Source organism: Cololabis saira, chromosome 2 (genome assembly GCF_033807715.1).
Source record: "Cololabis saira isolate AMF1-May2022 chromosome 2, fColSai1.1, whole genome shotgun sequence".
Taxonomy (NCBI): Eukaryota; Metazoa; Chordata; class Actinopteri; order Beloniformes; family Belonidae; genus Cololabis; species Cololabis saira.
In genome coordinates, this window is record NC_084588.1 from 9774334 (window position 1) to 9800140 (window position 25807).

General features: G+C 40.9%; 1 protein-coding gene across 1 annotated transcript in view; it reads right to left on the reverse strand.

The window, feature by feature from the left end:
* The window catches only part of si:ch211-186j3.6 (neural-cadherin), a 361581-nt gene that overhangs the window by 165023 nt on the left and 170751 nt on the right, over nucleotides 1-25807 (reverse strand). Inside the window, exons 11-21 of the mRNA XM_061737325.1 lie at nucleotides 25547-25719; nucleotides 23548-23715; nucleotides 21278-21527; nucleotides 14760-14887; nucleotides 14381-14567; nucleotides 9379-9522; nucleotides 6991-7111; nucleotides 6235-6397; nucleotides 3430-4098; nucleotides 2434-2625; nucleotides 41-484 (exon numbers count right to left, since the gene is read on the reverse strand). Coding sequence (XP_061593309.1) covers nucleotides 41-484; nucleotides 2434-2625; nucleotides 3430-4098; nucleotides 6235-6397; nucleotides 6991-7111; nucleotides 9379-9522; nucleotides 14381-14567; nucleotides 14760-14887; nucleotides 21278-21527; nucleotides 23548-23715; nucleotides 25547-25719 — 2639 coding nt within the window. The remainder of the gene's footprint in view (nucleotides 1-40; nucleotides 485-2433; nucleotides 2626-3429; nucleotides 4099-6234; nucleotides 6398-6990; nucleotides 7112-9378; nucleotides 9523-14380; nucleotides 14568-14759; nucleotides 14888-21277; nucleotides 21528-23547; nucleotides 23716-25546; nucleotides 25720-25807) is intronic.

A 25807-nucleotide genomic window follows, 5' to 3' on the forward strand; every position in this document is an offset into this window, starting at 1 on the left:
TTACACAGTATTGTCATATTTGACATCAAATCAAGCATACCTGTGGTCCAGCCATGTTCTCAAAGATTATCGGGGAGTATGCCGCCTCAAATTCTGGTCCATTATCATTAACATCCAACAGAGGCAGCTGGACTGTGGCGCTACCCATCAGAGATGGAACCCCGTGATCTGTTGCTATGACGACCAAATGATGCTGGGGTGTTTTCTCCCGATCCAGCGGCCTGGCCACTGAGAGCAGACCGGACTGGTCGATAGTGAACAAACCCTCAGGATCTGAGTCCTCTGATAAACTGTAGGTGACATCACAGTTCTGGCCTGAATCCAAGTCACTGGCCACCAGACGGGCCACGCTGGTTCCCACGGTGACGTCCTCCGGTAGCGGGGCGAGCGACAGGAAGTGTGGGATGAAGACCGGAGCGTGGTCGTTGTAGTCCTCCACTTCCACCACACAGTGGAGGAGGCTTGAGAAATCCAGGTCTTCCACCTGGAGCAGGAACCGCACAAGCAAAGCCTCACAAACCATAGAAGGGTACAATAGGACTAATAAATAAGCAATTACGGATTTGTGTCTGCCTGTTATAAATAATCAAAATAAGACGCAACGTGACTTTGCCTGTCATGAATGATGTTGAGAGATTTCTTTATGAGGGGAACACGTATAAATCCATTTCTAAAATCTATCGCCTGTTGATGAATGAGGGCCCAAAACCAGGTTTGCATAAGTCTAGAATGGAGTGGGAGACGGATCTTAATGTTACAATTGATGAACAGTTCTGGGCAGACTTATGTCTAGACAGCTTGTCAACGACTATCAATGCCCGGTATAGACTGATTAACGATAATATTCTACATCAATTATACCTTACCCCAGAAAAATGACACTCATTCAAATCTGACCTGTCAGAGCTTCAGATGTGACACTGAAGTTGGTTCCTTTCTGCATTGTACCTGGCACTGAACCAAAGTGAGGCCTTTCTGGCCCGATATCTGCTGCACTTTAACCAGGATCACAGGAGTTAGTTTCCACTGGACCCTGAACTGTGTTTATTGGGGAACTTTACATGTATTCGTGGTTCTCTAAACAGTGCACAACTCAAATTCATGGAAGTTGCTCTGTGTGTGGCCAAGAAGTGCATTGCAGTGTCATGGAAATCTGATTCCCCTCATTTATCGACAGATGGTCTTTTGAGATGAATAATTGCATCCCTCTGGAAAAAAATCACATATTGTCTCAGAAAATTATATAACACCTTTTTGAAAATTTGGCAGCCTTATCTCTAGACCATATCGATACATCTCTTACACAAAGTACTTAATGTAGTTGTTTGTATTGACTTTCCACACCGATTGTTTTTTTTTTTTGCTTTTTTTGGGTTTTCTTTTTTTTTGGTTATATTATGTATATACTGTTGGTATATGTTTGTATACATTGCAAAACTGAAAATAAAACAGTCAAAAAAAAAATAAAAGGCAATATAATTGTAGCATTACTCTGCAATTGATGTTTTTATTTCGGGAAAATCTCGGACTGGCAGCGTTCTGTTGCATAACAGCAAGAGCTCAGAGTAGAATCATTCATCTTTTAGGTGGAGTTCATAGGTCCATGACCTCCAGCCAAAATGTCACGTTAGTTGCACTCACAGCATTCAAACGGAGGATTAGCTTTTTCACTTTCCAATTAACAGTAAATTCTAGGGATGTTCCCGCCACATTTGTCTTGCTCCTTAGTCCGTGTCTGAGTCGATCGTAAGATTTGTTACTTTTAAAGAAAACAAAAAGAGTCATTAAAGGGGTGTTAAAACTCACGAAACATGGTGAGAAAGTAACTAGGTTGGCAACACTGATGTCAGGTCCCAGGCTACAACTGCCAATCGAGGTTGAAAGTTACGCCTGAAAAACTGTAATGAATCTTAAGGATAGACACGATCATTTCCACCTGATCCCAGTCATTCAAAAATGACTGACAAAAAATTTTAACCTATACAAACTTCAATAAAGCACTGAGGAATACAGTGACACTGCAATTGAAAATGACGGTGATTTGACAGCTTGAGCCAGTCTAATGTGTAACATTGCAATGACATCAAATCAAAGTTCACACAGAGGGGTCAAAACAACGTTCCTGTGGCTGAATTGCAGAAAAGGGAAATGTAAGAGCTTGAGGACAAAATCAAGAGAGTTTGGCTTCAGTTTGGCATGTGCTGGAACAACCACATGGAAACATTATTTTGCTTGTACTGCACCATGCCATGCAGGCCTACCACCAATTTTAGAAATGGGGTTGTATTTCCAACAACTCAATTGCATTACTTAATTTCCCATTTAACTAAAAACAAACTAAAACAAACAAAACTACTTAACCTTGATTAGAGGGAGTAAAAAAAGGCAGATCAGACAAATAGATTGTTTGTTATTTGAATATCTTCTACATACTTTCAGTGTGAGGTTGAACTTCTTCTCGTTGTGTCGTTCAAAGTCCAGGCGTTTCTTCAGTCTCAAGACGCCACGCTGCTCCTGCTTGTGACTGACCATGTTAAACTTCTGCTCCTGGTCTCCGGCCACGACACTGAAGGTGAGCTGGGCGTTTTCCCCGGTGTCGCGGTCCTCTGCACTGAGTACCAGAACCTACGGACAAATGAGTAGCACCAGGTGAACGAAGCAGGTTCTAGACATGAAATGTAATCGTTCCCCTTCAATGTCCTTTCCGATAGTAACGAAGCACTGATGTTTAAAATATTCTGTTTCAGACTTTATTCATTTTATATTTATTTTTTTTTATCCTGGGATAGAAAAGATCATTGTCTGAATACATAGTGCCTGCTGTGCTACTGAAACCAAAGAGTTTGTCATGGATGGCCTTCAGATACCTCAATCAAATTAAGCTGCTACAAGCAGCACGTCGGCAAAATATGACCCAGTAAAAAATCCAGCAGTCAAACAGCTACACTGGTATCTAAATACCTGGCAATATTAGTATGGATTAGCTACTTGATAAAAGCCCTCTTGTGTAAAGCTATAATCACTGTTCTCATGGACATCCTGGACTGGTCTTGTTTCTCTTTTCTGCTTATAAAATAACTGCAAACATACAGTTAATATAAAAGATGAATTTGGATCCTGGATATAAAATTGAGGAATTGAAATTAAAACTACAAAACGCTGCTAAGAGCTGTAGGGACTTGTGCTTTTAAATTCCCTGTTGTTCCATTTCAGGATCAGGCACATTCCACCTCTCCTGCCATCTAGTTTGAGTAAAACTAGTAATAGCACTGCCTAGAAAAATATATATTTTTAGTATGATCACACTTACATGGTAATTCTAAACAGGATACATTGATAACGCAAAATATATAACATCCACAACCAAATGAGATATTTTTTCTTACAAATGTCATGGGAAATAAGCGACTCTCGTGCAGCGAGACCCACCTCTGTATTGGGTTCTGCATTCTCAGAGATCCTGGCCTGGCAGGAATGATCGGTGAATCTCGGAGCGTGATCGTTCATGTCCTTGATCTTAATGGTTGCAGTTCCAGTTCCCGTCATGCCTCCCCCGTCTCTGGCCTCCACCACTAGGAGGTAGGACTCGATCATCTCTCTGTCCAGACCCCCCATCCCGACGGTGATGGTTCCCGTGGCGGGGTTGATGGTGAAAACCTCCGAGAAGGCAGGCACTCCTCCCACGTCAGTGTGGGTGGCATCCAAGGTGCCCACGATCCTGTACGAGAGCACGGCGTTCTGCCCCACGGCAGAGTCGTCCAGGTCCGTCGCGGTCATCTCCATAACGGATGTTCCCATCACAGAGTTCTCCGCTGCTTCTCCGTGGCAGCTGAGAGAGCAGGTGAAGACCGGAGCGTTGTCGTTGATGTCCCACACATTGATGATGACATCCGTGAAGCCCGTCAGACCCTCGCCGCCCTCGTCCGTAGCCAGAACCACAAAGCGCCAAACGGCGCGCTCTTCGCGATCCAAGGTCTGCTGGGCGTAGATCTTTCCCGTGACTTCATCAATGATGAATTCGCTTTCTGCCCCCTGACCGTGGAGAGAGTATCGCAGCGCTTCCTGGTCCGCATCCTTATCCGGGTCAGATGCCGTCACCTGAAATGTCAAAGGCACAGCATTTCATTGCTAATATACCACTAATTCAGACTGACATCTTGCCTGGAAGCAATTACTACCTGCTCAGTGTAGTTATGAACTATTTACAGGTGAATCTGGATAAATTCAATCTTTTCATCTCTAACTCTCACCTCAACTGCCTCTATTATTTTGTCTGCTCCTCCACAATCATTCTCAATAAATCAGAAGCAAAATCACCCTGGACAGGGAAAACATATTTTAACTAATTGATTTTACTGCAGCGGGATGTTTGGAAGAAATGTTTGAGTTCTTTTTAAGGAGCAAGAAAAGGGTTCTTACATACAATACCAGTCAAATATTGAACCACATCTATCCATTTAAACTGAGTGGGTTTTATTCGAGACTGTCAAAGCCTTTCAGAAAAAAAGCATTTTGCCCTGAATGGATGCTTATCAGCAGGGGTTCTTACATGTTAGTGTATGTTAAAAAAAAAAGGACCACAAGGGGTTATAGCTGACAAGGGTTTCAGAAGAATCTCAAGTGTTTGGGCATCGATCAATCCACACTTTGGCAAATTGTCCGTAAATGGAGAGAAATGAAGACTGTCGTTCCTCTATTTAGAAGTGGGAATCCAGCCAAGATCCTGCCAATGACGTCCTCAAAGAGGTAGACGAGGTGTCTCAAGTTGTAGCTGAAAGCTTTAAGACGTCACTGGAATGGCCCATTATCTCTCTTCATGGTTCTACCATACAGAAGCCATTCCACAGGCAGGGTACCCATGGCAAAATCACAAGGAAGCTGCTGTTCTCCAAAGGAAAAAATAAAAAAAATGCATGCTTGAAATTGCCGTAGACATCCTAGATCATCCAATAAATATAATATTTTGTGAACTGATGAAATAAAAGCTGAATAGTTCACAAAGAATACTCAAGGCTATATGATGCAATAAGGCCAAATTTACCAATATCCAACCAGGATTCCAACTTTTAAACCAAATTGCGTATGGTTTATCATGATTTGGGCTTGTTTTGTTATCTCGGGGCCTGGTTTCATGCTTTTATATTCAGAAAACACCAGGGTTGTTGTGTGATGCAGCAGGGAAACAACCCTAAGCATGACTTATCCATCAGTCCCACAGGGACTGGGAGCACCGTGAGCTGGGTTTGCTGCAGCTTAACTCCGTCATCAGGTCTCCTTGGCTGGATTCATGAGATTAGGAGTTTACCCGGAGGCTTTCGGATCACGTAAGAATCGTGTGGCGGTCTGCTCATTTCTACTTGTTTATCATCCCTTTTTTCTTTCTAGAAATATGCATGTGAAAAATGGTGTCAGATTAAATTAGCATTTCAACTCGTAAACCGAACCTCTCCTCATCAGAGGTCCAATTCTCTTGTGAAACTCTTTGAATTATCTACCTACAGACTTGACAGGTTAACTTAATGTCTTTATATTTATCGGAGCAGGCTCGTGGTGTTTTATTTTGAAAATCCCCTGGATTCTCTATGCCATTCTTCTGTCTGACTCCCTGTTAGCGTGATCTGCCGAGTGTAAACTAACACGGCTTAACCGCCAAACAAATAAACTTGATGTGTATTTTTAACAGAGCAGAACAAACTACTGCATCTGGGAGATGCTTCTAAATGACCCAAAAACACAGTCTATGAGACAACTCTTATTATTAAAAGAGCCTTCAATTCATAGCAGCCTTCCGTGACTTGAACTTTTGACTTGAAGGCCCAGTAGGAGTGTAGACCTTAACCTCACAGAGATGCTGTTAAGAGAAGTCGTGAGAGCTGTTCTGATCAACACAAAGACAAAGGCAAAGAGCGCTTGCTTGGAGTCAATGATCCAGAGGAGGTTCGACCATCTGTTTACTCTAAGGAGTTACTTCCTAGCGCGCCACAAATGTTTAATAAATGGGTTCTATGAAAACAAGAAAATCTTCTGCATTATCAGCCTGACAACACTGTCTGTTCAGATCACTTTTTTTTAAAGAAAAAAGTCAGCTAAGACTTTGTTTGTACAATTTTCACAAGGATGAGTTTGTATTTAATTTAGATCGTAGTGAGTTGCAACTGATTTACATAAACATCACCAACTAAACAACGAATTGCAATGCCATATGACATGCTTTATCATGCAGCTGCATTGTACCTGTAAGACAAACACGGGGGAGCCGTCCAGCTCTTCTGTCACGCTGCCGTAGTACTCGTTTACAGTGAACACCGGGGCCTCGTCGTTCTTGTTAACCACGTTCACCGCCACTGAAGTGTAGTCCTCCCACTTCCCATCGGAGGCCAGGACATGAAGCTTGTACCTGAGGGACAGTTTGGTTTCGTCAGGGCATTCCCAGACATCTTCACATACTTAACACACGGGGTAGTAATCTAACATTTGTCTGTATGGGCTCACTTTTAACATTAAAGAAAGCACTTATTTAGTGGTTGGAGGGGTGGGACAAATACGTAACAGGACTTTCAGACACAAGACCAGAATATGAATCACGTGACTCAATTTGAAATATTATTGTGCTTTTGTCATTCCAAGTTTTACCTTTTTTTAGTCATTGATTAGATGTAGGCACTAAAAATGTATGGTTATTATTAGAAAAATGCAATTGTACAACTCAAAAAGGGGATATCAGACAGCCTTCTTCTTTTCCATTTACTGGGTTACCAATGTAACATGTCACGCAACAATGACACACAAATAGATGGCTGCTGTGCAACTTGAGTATTGTGATGAGTTGGGAGTACGGACCAAAAGTCCGTAAGCGAGGCACTCAAAAGAATTCTTCATCATATAATCTGTTGTGGTATAAGTGAAGTGTAAAGCTAAGGGGGATATAATAACATATGATAATGGATTCCTATTAGAATAGCAGGTTCCCCCCTTGAACTGCCCCCCTACCTTTTGTTCTGTTCATAGTCCAGTGGCTGGGCGATGAAGATTGTGCCCACCTCTGGTTCCACATCAAACACACCTCCCGTGTTTCCTGATGTGATCTGGTACCGCAATTTGGCATTGCCACCTGCAGAGAGAGATGGAGGCGAATGAAGAATTATAATTTGTAAAAATGAACTTTCCCCAAAAGCAGGAAAAAAGTAATTGAATCATTTTGGGGGCGAAGGGCTCATATCATATATCTGTACCAGAAATGAACCATGAAAGCTTTTTTAGCCACGGACTGGAGCTACAGTGCTGCCTGTCTCAAACCATCCATCTGAGGCAGATCACATCAGCCTAATAGAGCTGAAGATGTACTGTATCATCAGAGACTGAATTACATCTGATTGTCGAGAAAAATCACAATGCATGTTAATAAAATGAAATCTAAGACCCATCTTCTTCGAGTTTCAGCGAAGTATATACATATATGTTGCTGTATCCTGTCAATGACAAAATACAAAACATAAAAGAAAGCTTAGTAGTGCACACATACTGTATATATAAATAAAAAACAGAAGATGGTTTAAATGGATCCAAAATATATATTTTTTTATTTTATAAAAAACTAAACTTGAGCTATGTGCCTTTTTAGTAATTAAAAGCTGAAAAATATAATTTAAAATAATGGTTGCTGCTCTCAGTGCCATCTCTTAATTTTGTAAGAGGAGTTCTTTGGTAAAATATGAAACACATTTCATGACTTTAATGTTCACTGAAGTCAGAATTAAATAATAGAGTATCTAAAAAGGCAATGGCAAAAATGTGTTTAACCTGTCCCTGAATATGTTTTTAGAAATGCGCTCTGACAACAGAATGACAAGCACATTGTGATTGAATAAAGACATTTTTTTAATTTTATTTTAAATTACAAGCTTTCTCCCAAACTTGCTTTATAATTTTTTTTATTCATTAATTTTTGTATAAGCTAAGCATTTTTAATAAGCTATTACCAACAAAATATTTCTGCAATGCAATTACTAGGAAAGCCAGGGCTTGCATCTCAATCACCACTGCATCCGCCACCCCTAATGTTAAAATGAAAGGAAAAGGAAAAAAGCTCTGAAGAAGAGATGAGATTCACAGCTTATTAGTGAGATGAAAGTCAAGGAAAGAGCAGGGAGAATGCTCTAAACCAAATCGTTTTGTACGGTCTGTCTGTTTTCGTTTTAAATGAGACATTAGGGAATACATACGATTGCATCACTCCTTTTCACTCTTATTCTAGTTTTCTCCCTACAGTATTTGAATGAATCCCTTAAGTATTTTGAAAACTGCTGAAACCCAAAAGCAAAATACAAATAGTACAGGGAGAATTATAGTAGCAAAACTAAACAAATTAAGATGAAAATTAATGTTTTTCCCCCAATGTACCAATTTTGACATTTGTTTGTCTCCCTGGGTACGAAAACAGCATAAAGTAAACATCTTACTGCACTTTGAACAGTGGAGTATTTTCTACCAATTGAGTGTTGAAAGGATCTCTAGGCACGTCTGCAAGTACTTGATCCTTTCCCCATTTACCTTTTGTATTCAATTGGAAAAGGCAATTTGAAGTGGAGTATAAATAAATTCACTCAATACTGTATTTAATTCATACAAATTAATAAGAACGTATTTTCCATTACCACCACCATACTTAAAGAGATGTGCATTATTTAGGCTGTTTTCATTATTCAAAGAAAAACTCAGGCAGTTATTAAACAACTGTACAGGAAAAAATACACCTTTCAATCACCTTTGTTTCATGCACAACTTAGTTTTGTTGCATTGAATGAAACAGATTATCTTTATAGTTTTCAACTTGCTGGCAATGTGTATTTGATCAAACATTTGGGTGATTCAAAATAAAAAAAAACTAAAATAAGTTAGAAAACAATGGACTCCAAGGATATGTATGAGGTGCATTCAGAAGTTGTTTTTCTCTGAATAGAGAAATCCTTGACTGAAGTGAGAAATATTTTTCAAGCCCCAAATCATCACAGAATATAGATTGTGAGACATTCAAGCTTCTTTTGTGATTTACATTGAATAGAGTATAATTAATGGCTTTTTTTAAAAGTGACTTATTCAAACATTCACATTAAAGTTATTTCATTTGAATTATTTATTTTGTTACATAACATATTTTAGTCTTTCCCTCAAAGTAAAAGGATATGAGACAAAAGCACCGGAGATGAAGCAAAAATTAACCAATTTGGACAATTTGCTTGAACAAATGCATTTGAATTTTGGATTTAATGGAGATGCAGCACACGCCGCACCATCAATGCCAGATTCATGTCCATTCTCTCTGTACATCACCAGATTTCAAGTAACACATATTCAGATTCCTTTAGTCATGCCACCCACCTTCGTCACCATCATTGGCACTGACTGTGAGAATGGCAAAGCCTACGTCAGCGTCCTCATCCACATCAACTTCATATGATGTCTGCATAAAAACCGGCTTGTTATCGTTCACGTCGCTGATAAAAACACGAACATATGCTGTGTCTGAAAGAAAAAAAAAAAGGCAAAATATGGGGTTGCGTTTATTCTGTCAACACCAACATCTGTTTTTGTTTTTGTCACATTCACATACGCCCGTATTTGGAAGTTTACTTTTCCTCAAAAAAAATACAGACACAAATATCTTCAGTTTATGATTTTCTACCTTTTTTCCATTACTTCAGTCTACTTAACAGAAAATGTGCCCTTATTTCTTTTCCCCAGTCTTTTTCTCTTCAGCATCCACAGGTGAGGGTAAAGGATCCCTCAGGGTATCAGCATGAGGCCCGGTCTATCAGTGCAACCCAACATATATGCTTCCTTTGATATATATATCAAAACAAGCAGACCTTGCAGTATAGTTTCAAGATTAGATCAATTATTTAAGGCAGGGTGGGAGCGTTGGTATATAGTATAGAATGCAAACTAATGGGGTCCTTGGAGATACAACAAAACAAGATGGAAATGCTCCACGGTAACACATATTCAGAACCTGTCAGAGAGAAGGGAAGACAATGACGGGAGAAGGTGCACAAGAAGATGCAGCAGATTGCTAATCAACTACAATGCACATAAGTGCACTCCATATTCATCCTTTTGAGTTGTGATTTTCTGACAGTGAAATTGATTATAGTTTTTGACAGCAGGACAACATTCTGCTGCCTTTGGTCTGTTCAATCTGCAAAATGGTCCACTCCATTTTCAAAAGTGTAATCCTCTCTTTATTTCCTTCACATTTTCCACATTCTCTACCGCTCTCAGAGGCATCCCATGCCTTGATATTGGATCTTCCACATTGTTCTTGGCGCCGATGTTCCTGCACACTATTCCAGCCACGTGGTTCCGCTTCAGTTCAATTCATCCATTATTTATATCCGCTTTTTCCAATTATAGGCCATGGTAATCTGTCCAGTGCATCACAGTTGTACCTTATTCATCCCTGAAGGGAAATCAAAGGTTGCGGTACCTGTCCCTATTTACAATTCTTCAGAGTCCTTGTAAGCGGACATGGCCGTGGGCAGAGAGGATCTCCTGTAGCCGTCTGTGTCGCAGTGGATCAGAAGAAGCCTCTGACTGAAGACGCAGTGATGAATCACTGTGTTGTGAAGAGGATGCTCTGGGTTGTCTGTTAAGTTTTTTATTTTTCTGAAGCATCCATCGTTGCCTAATCAGCTCAGACCAGGGCCAGCCTTTGTTCAAGTATGTTCAAGTATGTTGTTGTTTTTTTTGTTTGCAGTCACTCTCTGATAATGCTATCCCCCAAAAAATGACTGCAGACTAGAGAGCAACCTCGACCACAGATCTAAACAAGATATGCAACATCTTAACACAAACACTGAAGGACCGAAATTTCATCAACACACACAATCTGGTCTTTCCCTTTTTGTAAACAGCCTCAGTGTTGTATTTCCAGTCCAGTCTGCTGTCCACGTGAACATCACGCTATTTATACTCCTCCACCACCTCCACTTGATCCCTTATTGTGGACATAGTGTCTGACTTATTTCTGCTCCTCCTTAGTAATTTAAAATGTTTTCTTCACATTCAAGATGAGATGATTCTTCCCACACCACAACACGTCCACCAGTTGTCTGTTCTCAGACTCCTGCCCTCGGCGATGCAGACTACAGTACAGCTGCTGAGTAATTTGAGTACGCCTGCAATGAAAGGACTCAGACTGGCACTAAAAGTCTGATGTGTATAGAGTTGATAGTAATAGTGAGAATACAGTCCCCTGTGGTCGTCCTGCGCTGCTAACCACCCTGCCCGATACACAACCCAATTGCAGAGGCTTCCACCCGTGTCTTCTGGAGTTTTGTGCGTAGTCAAGAAGACGGATGAATAAATCAACACTTGTCTGGATTTCTCATTGCCAAATAAATAGTTGGGAATCCACCTTTGCCCTTTTTACCATGGATCTGTTTGTCAGGTTGGGGCGATCCATCTATGAAGTTGACCCAAGTTGACCAAAATGCTTCAAAACATTAAAAACCAATACAAGATCAATACTTAAATAGAATAAAAATATATACTGAAACATTAATATAGAGGAAAAACTAAAATATATCAATAAAACAATTCCAGGCCTGGAGTTTAGCAAGAAGTCAAAGCAAAAAATAAACAGAAAACAGAGACAAGCAAGCTGATCCAGCTGAGAGTTGAACCATGGACTAACTGCAGCAACCTGCAGCCTACCGGAGTGGTGCTCTGACAAAACCATACAGGAAATATAACAGTTATATAAATAATGGCCATTGGGAGTACTGAAGCTTGCTGCTGACGACTGCAGAGTCATGCATGTCCCCATCCATATTCTTTTCTGATGAAGTGGTTTCTCTAGTGCACTTTATTTTATTTTTGTATCCAACATCATATCAAAACATTTCCCTTCCTCTTGAATGATTTGTTGGACATAAGACATGGCATTAAATGTCTACGTTAGTCACCTCCTTGCAGGCCCGTGTCTCTCGCATCCCTGTCACATCATACCAACAAAGCTAATTACATTTTTTTATCTTCGTCCTCCAGTTACAATGCACGTCACTTATAATTACCTCTGCTGGCATGTTATATTGTTATTTTTAAATTCTCTCCATAGTTTTTTTACACCATGCCCACAGGTCGACAGGCATGCAGGTCAAGGATACACCGTTACGCCTCCTTACACAGCGGTCCTCGGTTAAATTACTGTATCTGTACTTCTTTTTGAATAGGGCTGAAATGTATGCTAATTACTGAGTAACAGGCACGATCCAGCTTGCAATAGAACCAAATCAAAAAATGCACATGTTCTTACAACTAAATCAGATTTTTTATGTGGCCACTGTGAATGTGGAATACATCTTTATTAAGTAGATTATTTGTGGTCAAATCCACTAACAGATTAACAAGGATTTCATAGATGAGGCTCTATATTTGAAGACGTAAATTGAGTTTACCTATAAAATATACTGGCGAAAACACTTAAAACACATAAATTACTCCAGAACCACATTGCAGGCGATTTAAAGAGACTAAACACCAGAGACATTATGCAGAGTCTAAACATGGCTCATTTGTGACATAAAGGGGTAATATTTGGCATGGAAAGACATCTCCATTACTGTGGGCTTTTGGTGGTAGAACTGTATTTCTCTGAATTATCACAGCATAATGCTCTTTTGGAGTGATCGGCTACCTGCAGCTCATCCCTGTTGTGTGAGGCGATGCTACTCTTCACAACAGCCTGCCTCTCATCACAGCTTGCGGTGCCTGGACAAGTCTAAATTCTCCCAACTCCTTTCTTTGAGCATATCATGGAACAGATCCTTCTTTTCTTTGCCACTCCTTATCTTCTCGTCCTCATCAATACATCTAAAGCCACAGCTTTCTGCTGACAGGTAAGAGGAACATTATACTGTAAATCCAAGTCCGTAACTCAGAAAAAACAAATGCATTGTCATTAGTGAAAGACCTTTCTTGTATACTAACCTTACCACGGGAGGAGCATTCACTATTTCACATGACACCTTTCACTAATTGGAAGGAGGAATGAAGGATTGTCAAAGCCACTATCCAGGATGACAAGCTCGCGATGGCTAACAGACCATGAGAAGATTTGGAAAGTGAAGGCAATAGTGCTGCCTGTGGTAACTAGAGCACTCCAAGCTGCGACCCATAAACTGGGACATTAGAATCCGAATGTACAACAAAATACATAAATAAATAACTACATGATAACATTCTGTCACTTATTTCAATTAATACAATTTTCTAACTTTTCTTTTTTCTTTTTTTGGGGGGGATATTTAGATGTATATTCTGGACTGTTTTGCTTACACCTCTCTCCATCCACCCATCTGTTCTAACATCTGTTCCTTTCTTCATCCTCTCACCATTCTACCAGGGCATGTATGCATTTCATCTGGCAGCAAATGAGAGAGAAACCAAGAGATGTGGATGGGGGGGCTGCAAGAGTGACAGACTGAAAGAGAAAGATGGCCTTTAGTCCTTCAGCGGAGCCATATGAACAGATGTGGGAAGGAAAGAGAGAGAAGAAAACAGATTATTGCTGTCTTCAATGAAGCCTTAACAAAGTATTCAGAGCAGCTGTCCGCTGCCCCCCCCCCAACCCCTTGCTTTGTCCTCTTTTTCAGCAACTACATGAACCACATAAGATGGAAGGCATCTTAAGTATCATTATGTGAACATATAACACAAAAATACCAAACTTTGAGAAAGTTATACATGCCTTTGGTCTTGCACCTTCTTACATGTCAGGTCTTTTATCTGCTCCTACACCTTAGGGCTCCTCGGTCAGCTGACCAACTCCCTCTAATAGTTCCTCCCTCCAGGCTAAAGGGCAGGGGTGACCGGGCCTCTGCAGTAACCGGCCCCGAGCTCTGAAACGAGCTGCCACTGTCCCTTGATGTGTAAAATTGGAACTACAACTCACTAGTTCCAAGCAATGATTCTCACTATTGCTACTTTTGCTTTAAACCCTGAAATCAAACATACAGAAGAGCCATGCAATCTGGATTTATACTAACATCTGCAGAACGCTTTTAAATTTCTCAACACATCCATATAAATTGTAAGGTCTTCTAGACTCATGCTACTCTGAAACAACCATAAAGTACACGATAAGTCACAACATTCATTCAACATTATATCAAGTATCTAGCCTCTATTTACGTATGCACGCAACAAAATCTGTGATGCAATTACTCTTAATTGCTGGCAAAAAATACATTTAAAGTAAATTAGTCCAGCGACTGCAAGGCATCATGACGTTATATTGGACAACCTGGTTAATGAAGACAGCCAGAGCTTCCACATCCGCCCAGTTTGAGGATGAGCGGTGAAATGAGCTGGTCTTGGTTACCTGAGTTGGGCTGGCCATATTTCCCGGGCCGTGCCGACTCCCAGCCATCGACAGACTGAACTTCCAAGAGGTATGAGCTTTTGGTCTCCCTATCAAACACAGCCTGTGTGTAGATGAACCCCAGCTCTGGGTCGATACGGAAATACTGATGGTCCCCACTGCGATCCTCCAGGAGGGAGTAGGAAATCTGGAAAAGAATAAAAATTTAAATGCTGAAAGAAAGTTAATGACTGCAAATTTACACAGCAAGGAACAAAACCACTGAAAATGATAAAGTAAAAGGTATTCCAGCAGAAATAAGACGTTATTTGAATCAGACAACAGTGTAGGATCCACATCACCTTATTTACAGTGTGTGAATGCGTTCATTTCTTCTCACCTTGCCGTTAGGACCCAAGTCGAGGTCATTGGCTGAAACTTGGAAAACCAAAGTTCCTGTTTCGGCTCCTTCAGTGACGGAGGCCTCGTAGATGGAAGAGGTGAAAAACGGGACGTTGTCATTTACATCTAGAAATTAAAAAAAAAAGACAGTGTTCCTTGAACATGGTAGAGAAGCGTTAAAGAAAAATATCTTTGCCTCCCTGCAAGGTACTCAACCAACTAATCAGAAATGTGCAAGTGTATGTCTTGGCAAAATGAAAAATAAATGCTAAGAGAAAAGAAAAAAAAAAAAACACTTTTAACTTTCCAAATTTATACTCTTGCACTAAAGTATCAATGACTAAAGAGCAGTGAAGATTAATTCGTAACGTTTCACACTGTGTAGACATTTAACACAATTAAGCGATCCAGAACAATCCCAACTGTAATATTTGTCTTTGGGTGCATCACTGGTATCCAAGGTAGCTCGGTTTAGCACTGTGAGGTGCTAAACAGGAAGTTTTTCTAAGGTTTACGCATAGTGCAGCAAGGTAGGATCCAATGACAACCAAACCGCCACTGCTGAAGAAGCAAGAAAACAAACTGGGAAGAAAACACAGGGGCAGGAATAACGCAGACTGGGAAAAAGGTAGACGGGCGGACCGGCAGCGGCTGATGTTTGATGTTTACATCCGCCATTTGAAGAAGACATGGTCACCCACGTTTCATGGAAGTTTAGCTTGTGTTTAAGAGTTAACAGTGGGTAGAAAGCTAAATTTGGGTAATGCCATACTCGCACTGGAAAATAAGACCGAGATCCCCTTATCAAACATCCAAAGTTGATCCCCACATGTGATTCATTACTGTAAAATGCAGCTTTTATTTATTTATTTATTTTTCCCAAGCTCTGTTAGCATCATGATGAAAATCAAAGCAATAATTAGGCATTTTGGCAACAGACAGAAAATAGAGATAAACAGGGTAGAACTGGAGAAAATTAAATAAGAAAAAATGATTTCAAGAGTACCGAAAGTCACATTTTATGTCTAAAGATACTTCAAAAATCAGTTCAACACTGCAAAAGATTAAACATAATGTTGTTGCATGTGGCTTGTTCCCCTTCTCAGCCATCTGAACATGAATAAAAGAAAAAAGGGTCTCAAATCTATCACAGACTTCCCTCCCTTCCTCAGTCTTACTGCCTCTGGAGATGTCAAAAAGCTTTCTTATGAAGACGGATAAGGAGGGAGGGCCGAGCTAAAAGAGGAGGCAGAAGTGAGAATTCATTATAATCTGAGCTTTGACTTGACACCTTATCTTCTGTTTTAGCTGCGTTGGTGCATTTGTTAGTGGATCATTATTTATCGATAATTTATGAATTTATGGATCATTTTTTTACTGAGGGGTTCAACCTCCAGTTCAGTTTGGGTTTCAGACATAATAGCACTTCAGCATTTTTATCAACCTCTGTGATATGATACCGCAATCATTTTACAGAAGATTCTCCTCCTGAAAAGATGTATTTACCAAACCTCCTTTTGAAAAACAGTCTTTCTGATTCAAATGTCCAGAGGACAAGGTCCCAAAGAACGTATTCTTTGCCATTAAGATAAACTAGTAACTCATTGCGAAGCTAGATGGGGGCGGGAACACAAGCGTTAGCTCAGCACTCCTCGTCTTTTTATATTTTTTGTTCGATTTGTTGTGTACTTTTTTTTTTATACGAAGCAAATGCTGCGCTGTTTACCGGGCAGACAGGACTGCATGCTCTGGTAAGAAGAGAGGTGTTGGCATGGGTGTCTACAAAAACAAGGACTGGTGTACAGCTGTGGACATGACTGGGACTCACCAGACTGGAGCACTTGGCAGTGATTCCACTGCAGGCCATTTCACTTGCCCAGGGGGTTTTCTGTTGTCCAAATCCTAGCTGTTTACATCCCACCCCACGCTAATGCTAAACTAGCCCTGGAGGAGCTGCTTACAGTAGCTTCATGAGCAGCCAGCTACATGTCCATCCAGAGGGAGTAATCATCATGGCAGGGGACTTTGATAACGTTGAGCTCAAAACAGCACCGCCCAAGCCACAAACATATAAACCTCCCCACAAGAGACAGCAACATTCTGGACCAGGTGTATACAGACATCATGGGAGCCTACAAAGCTGCAGCAGCCCCGCAGCCGGATCAGATAACCTCTCCCTACTAAGGACGCCATCCCACAGACCAGAAGGATGCAGCAGGAGACCCACCAAGAAGACTGTACAGTTATGGAGTGGGGAGGCCACTGCATCTCTGCAGCACCGTTTTGAGGTGACGGACTGGGATGTGTTCGCTGTGGGATCTCACCTGTATACAAGGCTGCTTAAGTTGTGCACAGAGGTAGCAATGGCCACCGAACCACCGAAGGGTTCCCAAACCAGAAACCCTTGTTTAATGGATCAGTACGGGCACTGTTGAAAGCCAGGGACACCGCCTACAAGCCAGGAAACCAGATGGACTACAGCACAGCCCGAAAGAACTCGGCAAAGGGCATCAAAGAAGCCAAAGATAACTACAGACAACCCATGGAGGGACACTTTGAGAGCAACGACCCCTGCAGCATGGCACTGAACTTCCTCTTTGCTCGTTTTGAAAAGTGGCAGGGAAGAGCCCTGCCGGCCAAGAGGACGCCAACACCCTTCATCAGCACCAGGTGAGATCCACCCTGAGAAGGATCAACAGCACAAAAGAAGCTGGATCGGATGGGGGGACAGACCACCTATTGAAGTCCTGCGATGATCAGCTGGCTGGGGTGTTCACCACCACCTCAACCTCTCCCTACAGCAAGCCACAACCCCCGACTGCTGTCACAACATTCAATGACTGCCGGCCAGTTGCCCACACCTCTGGCATAATGAAGTGCTTTAAGATGATTCTGTTAGCACAAATCAAAGACAGTACCCCAGCAGACCTCGCCGAACATCTGTTTGCTTACCGGGCCAATAGATCTACAGAGGATCCTGTTTCCAACGCACTTCACACAGCCCTGACGCACCTGGAGCAGCCAAACACATACGGCAGGATGCGCTTCTTGGACTTTGGCAGTGCATTGAACACTGTGATCCCCATAAACTGGTCCAGATATTCTCAAAGCTTGGACGCTCATTCACACTCTGTTCATAGATCATGGACTTCCTGACCAACAGGCCCCTGATAACCTGACATCTGATAATCCTGAGCACAAGCATATCACAGGGCTGTTTTTCTCAGTCCAATCCCTCTTCACACTCTTCAAAACAGGACTGTGCCCCCATTCACTCCTCCAACACCATAGAGAAATTTGCAGACAACACTACGGCGATAGGCCTCATTAATGACAACAATGAGCCTTGATGCAGCCTGGAGGCCCAACACCTGGAGGAGTGGTGTTCACACAATGACCTGGTCCTTAACACCATCAAAACAAAAGAGGAAATCTAGACTAGATTTCAGAATGACCACGAGAGCAACACAACTCACACTCCACATCAGGGGAGAGGAGATGGAACAGGCGGAGTCTGTCACGCACATCTCCAAGGATGTGACATGGGCACCTAACACCTTCTAACTCGTGGAAAAAGGCCCAGATAGGATGTTCTTCCTGAGGAAGCTGATTCAGGTCTGGCTCCTCGACTGCTCTACAGGAGCACTATAGAGAGCATCCTCTGCCAGGGCTGCACAGTGTAGTACAGCTACTGCACAGCAGAGGAGAGGAGAGATCTGTCCCGGGTGGTGAAGGCGGCGCAGAGGGTTTGTTGGACTCTGTGTACGCTGAGCGCATGCAGAGAAGAGCGTGACCCATCTGCAGAGACAGCAGCCACCCTAGACACTCTCTGTTTGTACCATCGCAATCAGGGAAGGGGTACAGGATTATCAAAACAAGGCTCAACAGGCTAAGCAACAATCTTTTCCCCCAGAGCTGTCAGCTTCCTGATACTTTACTCACTATGATACTTTTATTTACTTTATACTTTACATTCTTCACTTTTTTTACTTTGTTTTATTTAGTCTACTTTTTAACCTTTTGTTTATTGTTTCTATATTGTATTGTATTATTCTGTCCTAAGCTTTTGTTTCGTCTCGTTTTGTCTTCTGTTTTGGATAAGTGCCACCAAAATATCGCTGTGGAAATACAATGACTTTGAATTATTTGAGAGACCAACATTTTGCCAGCTTGCCTCTTATGCAAGTCAAATGTATTCAATTTCTTTCTGTCTACAGATGCTTGCATTTTGCAAGAACAGCTTCAAAGATTTTGTTTTCTTATTTCCATGAGGCATTCATATCAAGCATTTCACTGTCTATGAATCAAGCGATCATTAAATCCAAAATGTTCTTGCTTTTATCTTGGAAATTAATTCTTCTATTCCCCCAATAGCATGTGATAAAGTAACGGCGCTACTTCAGAAATCTAATAAGTGAAGTTCAAATGATGTGCAAAGGGCTACTCTGCGCAAATATCTTTATACAGTTTTGATCAAAGAGAAACCATAAAAAAAACTTTACAACAAGTGTTGTACATTGCAATATATTGTTTACGTCCCATGTGCTACGAGAAAATTCTTCTCTGCTGTGACACTAATCTTATAGCACCGAGAGCTGCAGTCTGTGTTGTGATGAAAACATGTAACGCTGCTCAATAGCACGTTCACGAAGTACGTGGCAGTCGTAGTAAATCTCTCGAGTCCCCACTTGCTCGTACATTAATCAGCAATTCCCACAATTCCTTCGCTATTATCTTCCTACACCAAAGATTGATTTTCAGTTACTTAATATAAACGGACCAAAACGGACCTGTGAGTAGTAGGACATTGAACCTGGAGATACACAAACCACAGGTAAGTAGCACTGCTCCAGGAGGACACAAACAACTAGACCGAGGAAGTGCTTCCTCATGAGCTTCACAGGTTTTCAAAGACTCTATAACTACAACTATCGGAAATTCACATAAAAAATGACCATAGTTCATAATCAACAAGGGAAAGATATTAAAGGTGAGAGGAAGAAGGAAACAAGCCAAAATAAATGAACGGCAAAGAAAAATTGAAATCGGGGAATACAAATATTACATACAAAGTATACAAAGTGCTGAAGGTGGCTGCTGAGACCACATGCACTGCTATAAAACACAGCAAGCACCTCAGAACAACAAAACGCTAGATATTATTCATCGGAGCAGGAGAATGCTCCAATTCCCAGACAAAACCTCTGCCAGTCCTTCTAGGAACTGCACATGACTGGCAGATGAGGCTGGATCTGGGGAGACCGCGTCCACAATCAATCATAAACACAAGCCTCCGATCAGACATCGTCTTGTTCTCCGGAGCATTAAAACGGGGGGCCATGATGGAGCTAGCAGTGCCCGGGGAGGAGAGGTTGGAGGAGGCCAGTACATGGAGAAAATATGCAGAGCTGATGGAAGATTGCTGTGGTCAGGGGTGGCAAGCATGGCGTATGCCCATAGAAGTGGAGGGCAGGGGCTTTTCAGGCAGATCACTGCAAAGCCTACAGGAGCCCAGGCATCACTGGAGCCCGCGAAAGGAAAGCCATCAATAAGGCTGCAGAAGCTGCAAAAAAGAACTCAAGAAGGCTGTGGATCATGGAGGAGCAAGGAGTGGGCTACTGCTACTTGGATGCAACCCCATCACTCCTGGCCGGGTCGCCTGGGACAGAAGTTGAAAAACCCCAAAACCCCAAATGACCCCAGATACTGAGGGCTAGAGCTTCTCTGTAGTCCTAGTAATTCCTTTATTCATTCATTTATGAGAATTGCCGATTCTTGAATTGGCTGCCAGAGTAAAGGATTGGTTATGTCTGTGCCAAATGCATTTTCTTTAATTAAATAGGCAAAATTGAAGGATATAGGAGGCAAGCAATAGTGCAAACTATCCCAGAAAGTATTCATAAAAGCAAATATAACTCTTGTTATACTAAAAGTTATTTGAAAGAATTCAGCTGGGAAAGAAAATTCTTCCAATCTTCCATTCCTCCCATTCTGCTGCAACAGAGAATCTGAAATATTTTCATGCTGGACTCTAAGCATCTCTTTTATTTGAGAGAAATTATTTTCTGTAATAAAATATGCTGAGAATTGCAAACGTAGCCACATATTCAGATTTAAAAGAATTATTTCACATTCTGAGGTGTTGCCAAATACCTCTCCTTTTCTCCTTCAAGTGTAGACGCACCTCCCAGGTCAAATCATTTCATGCCCTCTTCATAAAAATCCAAACAACTCCAAAAGTCCAAGACCAAACACTGGTTTGTTGTTTACTTCATTGGCCTATACACTGCACATTTACATTGTAATGTTATCCTTCCCTTTGGGACTTAAAATATTTTCAATTAAAACAATACCGTCATTATATCATTTCTTTTCTTTTATTTGAGGTTGAATTTAGCAGTACTTGTACGACAATCGTCCATTGATGTAAATGCAGAGTAGAAACAGATAATTGAAAACACGCTCCAGCAAAATAACTTCATTTTCAATAAAAAGGAAGCTTTCCAAGAGTCTTACCTGTAACGTTGACGTAGACTGTGGTGAAGGCAGCTAACGGTACAGCAGCAACGTTCTGAGCTCGGACCCGCAGGATGAAGTTCCTGGTGGTCTCGTAGTCCAGCGGCTCGGCCACCAGGATGGAGGCCGAGCCGTCCTCTCGGTTGGGGGTCAGGTAGAAGCGAACGGGCATGTTGGTCTCTGGGACCATACCGTCCTCCAGATTGTAAGTCACCCTCGGATCCCCGAGAGGGGAAGTGGCTTTGATGGTCTTTTTGGAACAGAGAGAACAACAGAGGAGTTAAACAATCAATACCAGAGGACACCCAGGCTAAACATTGTACTGATCGTCATGTACTTGGTTCCCATGTTGTAAAATGATACTACAAATCAACTGCAATGACTTCCTGGATGTCATTCAAGTCGTTATATTTTTCTATCTAATAAATTACTCATAAAAAAAAACCTTAAAAGATACCTACTATTTCAGAACAACAGCATACGCATTCAAACTGTTATATTATCCACATGTAGTCAGGTTCCCACCCCTCTTTTTTTCTCTTTGTTTTAAACTGACAAGCTGCATTTGACATAGTCTCTGCAGGGTTCTAATTATCAATTTTGAAAGCTGAAAAAAAATGTTCAGTTCCAGCAGTGAACAACGGGACAGAAAAACAACTGTAGGAAGCTGGGGGAGTTTTACAGCCCATAATAACTAGAGACTAGAATATTAGTAAGAATTTAACTGTTAGACAAGACAACAAGCAACTACTATCCTGTGGGATCAAAAGGAAATGACACTCTGATCTTCATCATGCTTTCACCCGAAGCTAATTAAGGAGAGGCCGTTCAACAGATGATGTCTTATACACCCCAATTAAAATCAAAAGTGCCATCTTGGCCGTGCTACAGCTTGCCTATAGGTGACCTAGCTGTATCCACTAATTCTGCTGAGCAAAGTGGTGAGAATAATGAGGCATCCTGCGAGGCCTGGCGGGCTGGCAAACATGTCTGACTACAACATGTGCTGAGAAAAACCTCAACATGTCCACGGCAGAGATACACGGAGCCACCACCTTGATTTGTACAGAGAACTACGAGAACCATAATCTGTCTTCCACCCCTTCGTCAGCCTCTATCAGGAACGCAGAAGGATAAAATATACTTCTTCTGTTGATTCATGTTACACATTCAAGTTAAAATTATGTTGGATCTGCTCTAATGGATCTTTTCTTTTAGGAGGATCTGGGAAGATTATTGTGTGCAGTTGATTGATTATGTGACTGTTGAAAACGAGGACGTAAGAACCACGCACGAAATGAATCCAAAGATTTGGGTTTTTTTTGTTTCTGGATGCCTGCATTGTGGTTCCACAGTGGTTCAAAGCTGTGGTTCCTAAACCTGGAGCTCCACTGACTTCCCACATGCTGCTGCTCAGCGCTGATTAGGATTGAATGAAACAACCTAAAAATACATCAAAGCTGCTGATAGCACAGAAGAGAAACAGTCTTTTTGTCTTTCATTTTTTTTAAACCAAGAACAATCTCTGTATTGATATAACTCAGTTACTGAAGGTAAAAAAAAAGGCAGCTCACAATAGGAATATTGATACGTGGTAGGATAAAAGTATTCACCAGGAAAGCCAAAAAAATAAAAAACCCTTTTCCCAATTCGCCTTGAAGTTGGATGCACGACCTCCCACATAGCCTACTTAAGTCCTGCAAGAAAATATTTATTTCACACAAAAACTTCACATTGAAAATCCTCTGGTTATCTTTAAAAAGGATTGCATCAATAGATCATTAAAACATGGCTGAGATGGTTTTTATCACAGACCAGAAAGTGTGTGTTATACATGTATGAATATATCTCTGCAGTCAGATTAATTGCTACACTGAGTGTTACTGTGGTGTCACATCTGTGGGTGAATTCTGGCTGTATTGTATAAATGCAATTACTTGTTGATTCTTCGTGACTAACCATATGTCATCATTATGAATGTACATCTGAACATATCCTGAATAGATCTAATAAGGGGGAGGGCATAGACGGATTCCTCACTCCCCTCTAACATATTTATCTTTCAGACAGAGTTGGAGTCGTCCAGACAAAACCGTCACCATCTAATCATCATCTCTAATCTTAAAAGTCTCACATTTGTACGTGTGCATTTTTAAATGAACTTGTGATGTTTATTTTTGATCTCCATTCTGAATACACTCATATCTGATTGTGGATATGTGGATTTGTACCCCACGTGTGTCAACAAGCCCACCCTTGGGCCGACGTACCACGATGGGTGTGTCTCGTACGGTGTTTTCTGGGATGACCACACTGTACGTGTCTTTGTCCCACTGTGGAGGCTGGTTCTTCACGTTGGTGATGGTGACGGCCAGCTCCACCGAGTTACTCCTGTTTCCTCCGTCTGTAGCCACGATCTCCCTGGTGATGTACGTCCTCTGTGGCAAACAAAAAGAAAAAAAGACCACAAAGATGAGCTGCACTCTTATGATGCCAATTAAAGACGGAAGATCATTGTTCATTTAGATAAAAGAGAGAACGGAGAAAACAATGTGTGTGGTACAGTATGTTCACTGTTCACTGCATTGGAGAAACACAAACAAACTCAAACTAGAGGGAATTATTTGAAACATCCCTCCCCAAAAAATAAAATGAATAAATGTAAAATCCTTACCGAACTGTTAGCTTTACTGACTCTAATTGGAGGTAATTATGTGTCATTTTTCTCTTGCATTCTGCTAGTCATCCTATTTTCACTGTATATGTAGAGTCAAACCTTTCAAACATTTCTAAATGATCAATGAAATAAGTGAAAATGAGACAGTCTTTCAGACAAATCCATTTACAGGGTTTATGCATACAAATGGGGTACATGTTTCTATAAACTTTTTAAAGTGGTTCTCATTAAAAAGAAAACTTTTACATCTTTTTTTGTGAAACATTAACAACTAAGTAAAAGTACAAACTGCTGAATGTTTGCACTGAGTTCAAGGTGCTGAGGACATATTTCTTTCCCCCGTCCTGAGACGGAGGTTTGATCACACGGAGGATGGAAAATTCAAACAAGTTTACAGCAAATAGATGCCAATTTCTTCTATTTGTTGTTTATGTCCCCACTGAGATTGTTTTTTTTCCCCACATCGCTACAAAAATCGGAAATTGAGTTAAACGTTCCATTGAGAGCATAATCAAACATGCAGGCCTCCTGTTGTGCGTTCATTTGTAAATATATTTACTTTTCTGGTCATATACTGAGGAAGAAGCACATTTATTGACTGAAATTCATTGCATGAATTCTTGAGTGGATGTGGACGTGGATGAAATGGTTCATATCGAGCTGTTCTCAAATGAACCCGTGATCCTGATTAGCTTCAAGGACATCTCCAAACTCCCTTAAGTCCAGTTTGTATTTCTGTCTGCCTGTTTGATTGTTTGTAACAAGACTAATTCATGTATCTGAAAAGCAAAATTTCTATAAAAAAAAAAAAAGACAGTTTCAAAGTTCAGCATTGCAAACTCTATGAAGCACTTTTTGCGTTGTATTTTTTTTAGATCAGGTAGGTGAAAATGTCCAGAGTAGTGGTGGGCAAAAATATCAATATGGCAATATATCGCAATACAAATTGATATTGATATTCAAAATGTGTGTATCAATTTTTTTAAATGTATTTATTTATTTTTCAATAATAAGTCATATTTCAGACAGGTTGTAAATCTAGTACGACTTTATTTTATACATGGTCTTAAATAATATTATTAGTGTTCATTTTATATTATGTAAACAATATGAAAAAAAAATGCAAATATGTTGTAATTTTAGCTTGTATAGTTACAATATTATTTTATAATGCACTGACTGAAATTTTTATTTTTCATATGTAGTGAAATTTGTCAGTTTTCATAAAACAATTTGATTCTGTCTAAGCAGCACTGATATGTGTCCATGTTTACATAGCAGAAGTTGATAATACAAGCACTGAAATGTGTATTTTCTGCATTCATTTAGTTTTTTTTATAATTTTCAGTTAATTTACACAGACAAAAATTTTTTTTAAAGTGGATTCAGTGCTGTCAATAAATGCTGAATCTCTTCACCGAAACAGATATTGTAATGTGTCGTGGATGAAATGTCTTGCAAAATATCGATTATCGCAGAATCGCGATATTATCATTATCGTTGGCAAAATATCATGATAGTATGGTATGGTGAGGTATCTGGTGATACCCAGAGAGTAGGTCCATATCTGCTTCAACAGGGCATGTGTGTACCTGTGAGATGGGCTGGTTGACGTACACCCAGCCCGTCAGCGGGTTGACCCTGAGGTACTCCGGCTGCTCGCTGGACATGCTGTACGTCACGGCTGCATTGGTCCCAAAGTCGTCATCGTGAGCTGCCACTCGCAGGAAACTAGTTCCAATCATGGTATCCTCGCGAAGGAAGTCTATGGGAGAGCAAGCGGCAGTAAGCTTTACATTACTGGAATTATTAGATAGTATGTAAACAGTAAATATGTAGCGATAAGATCTTAT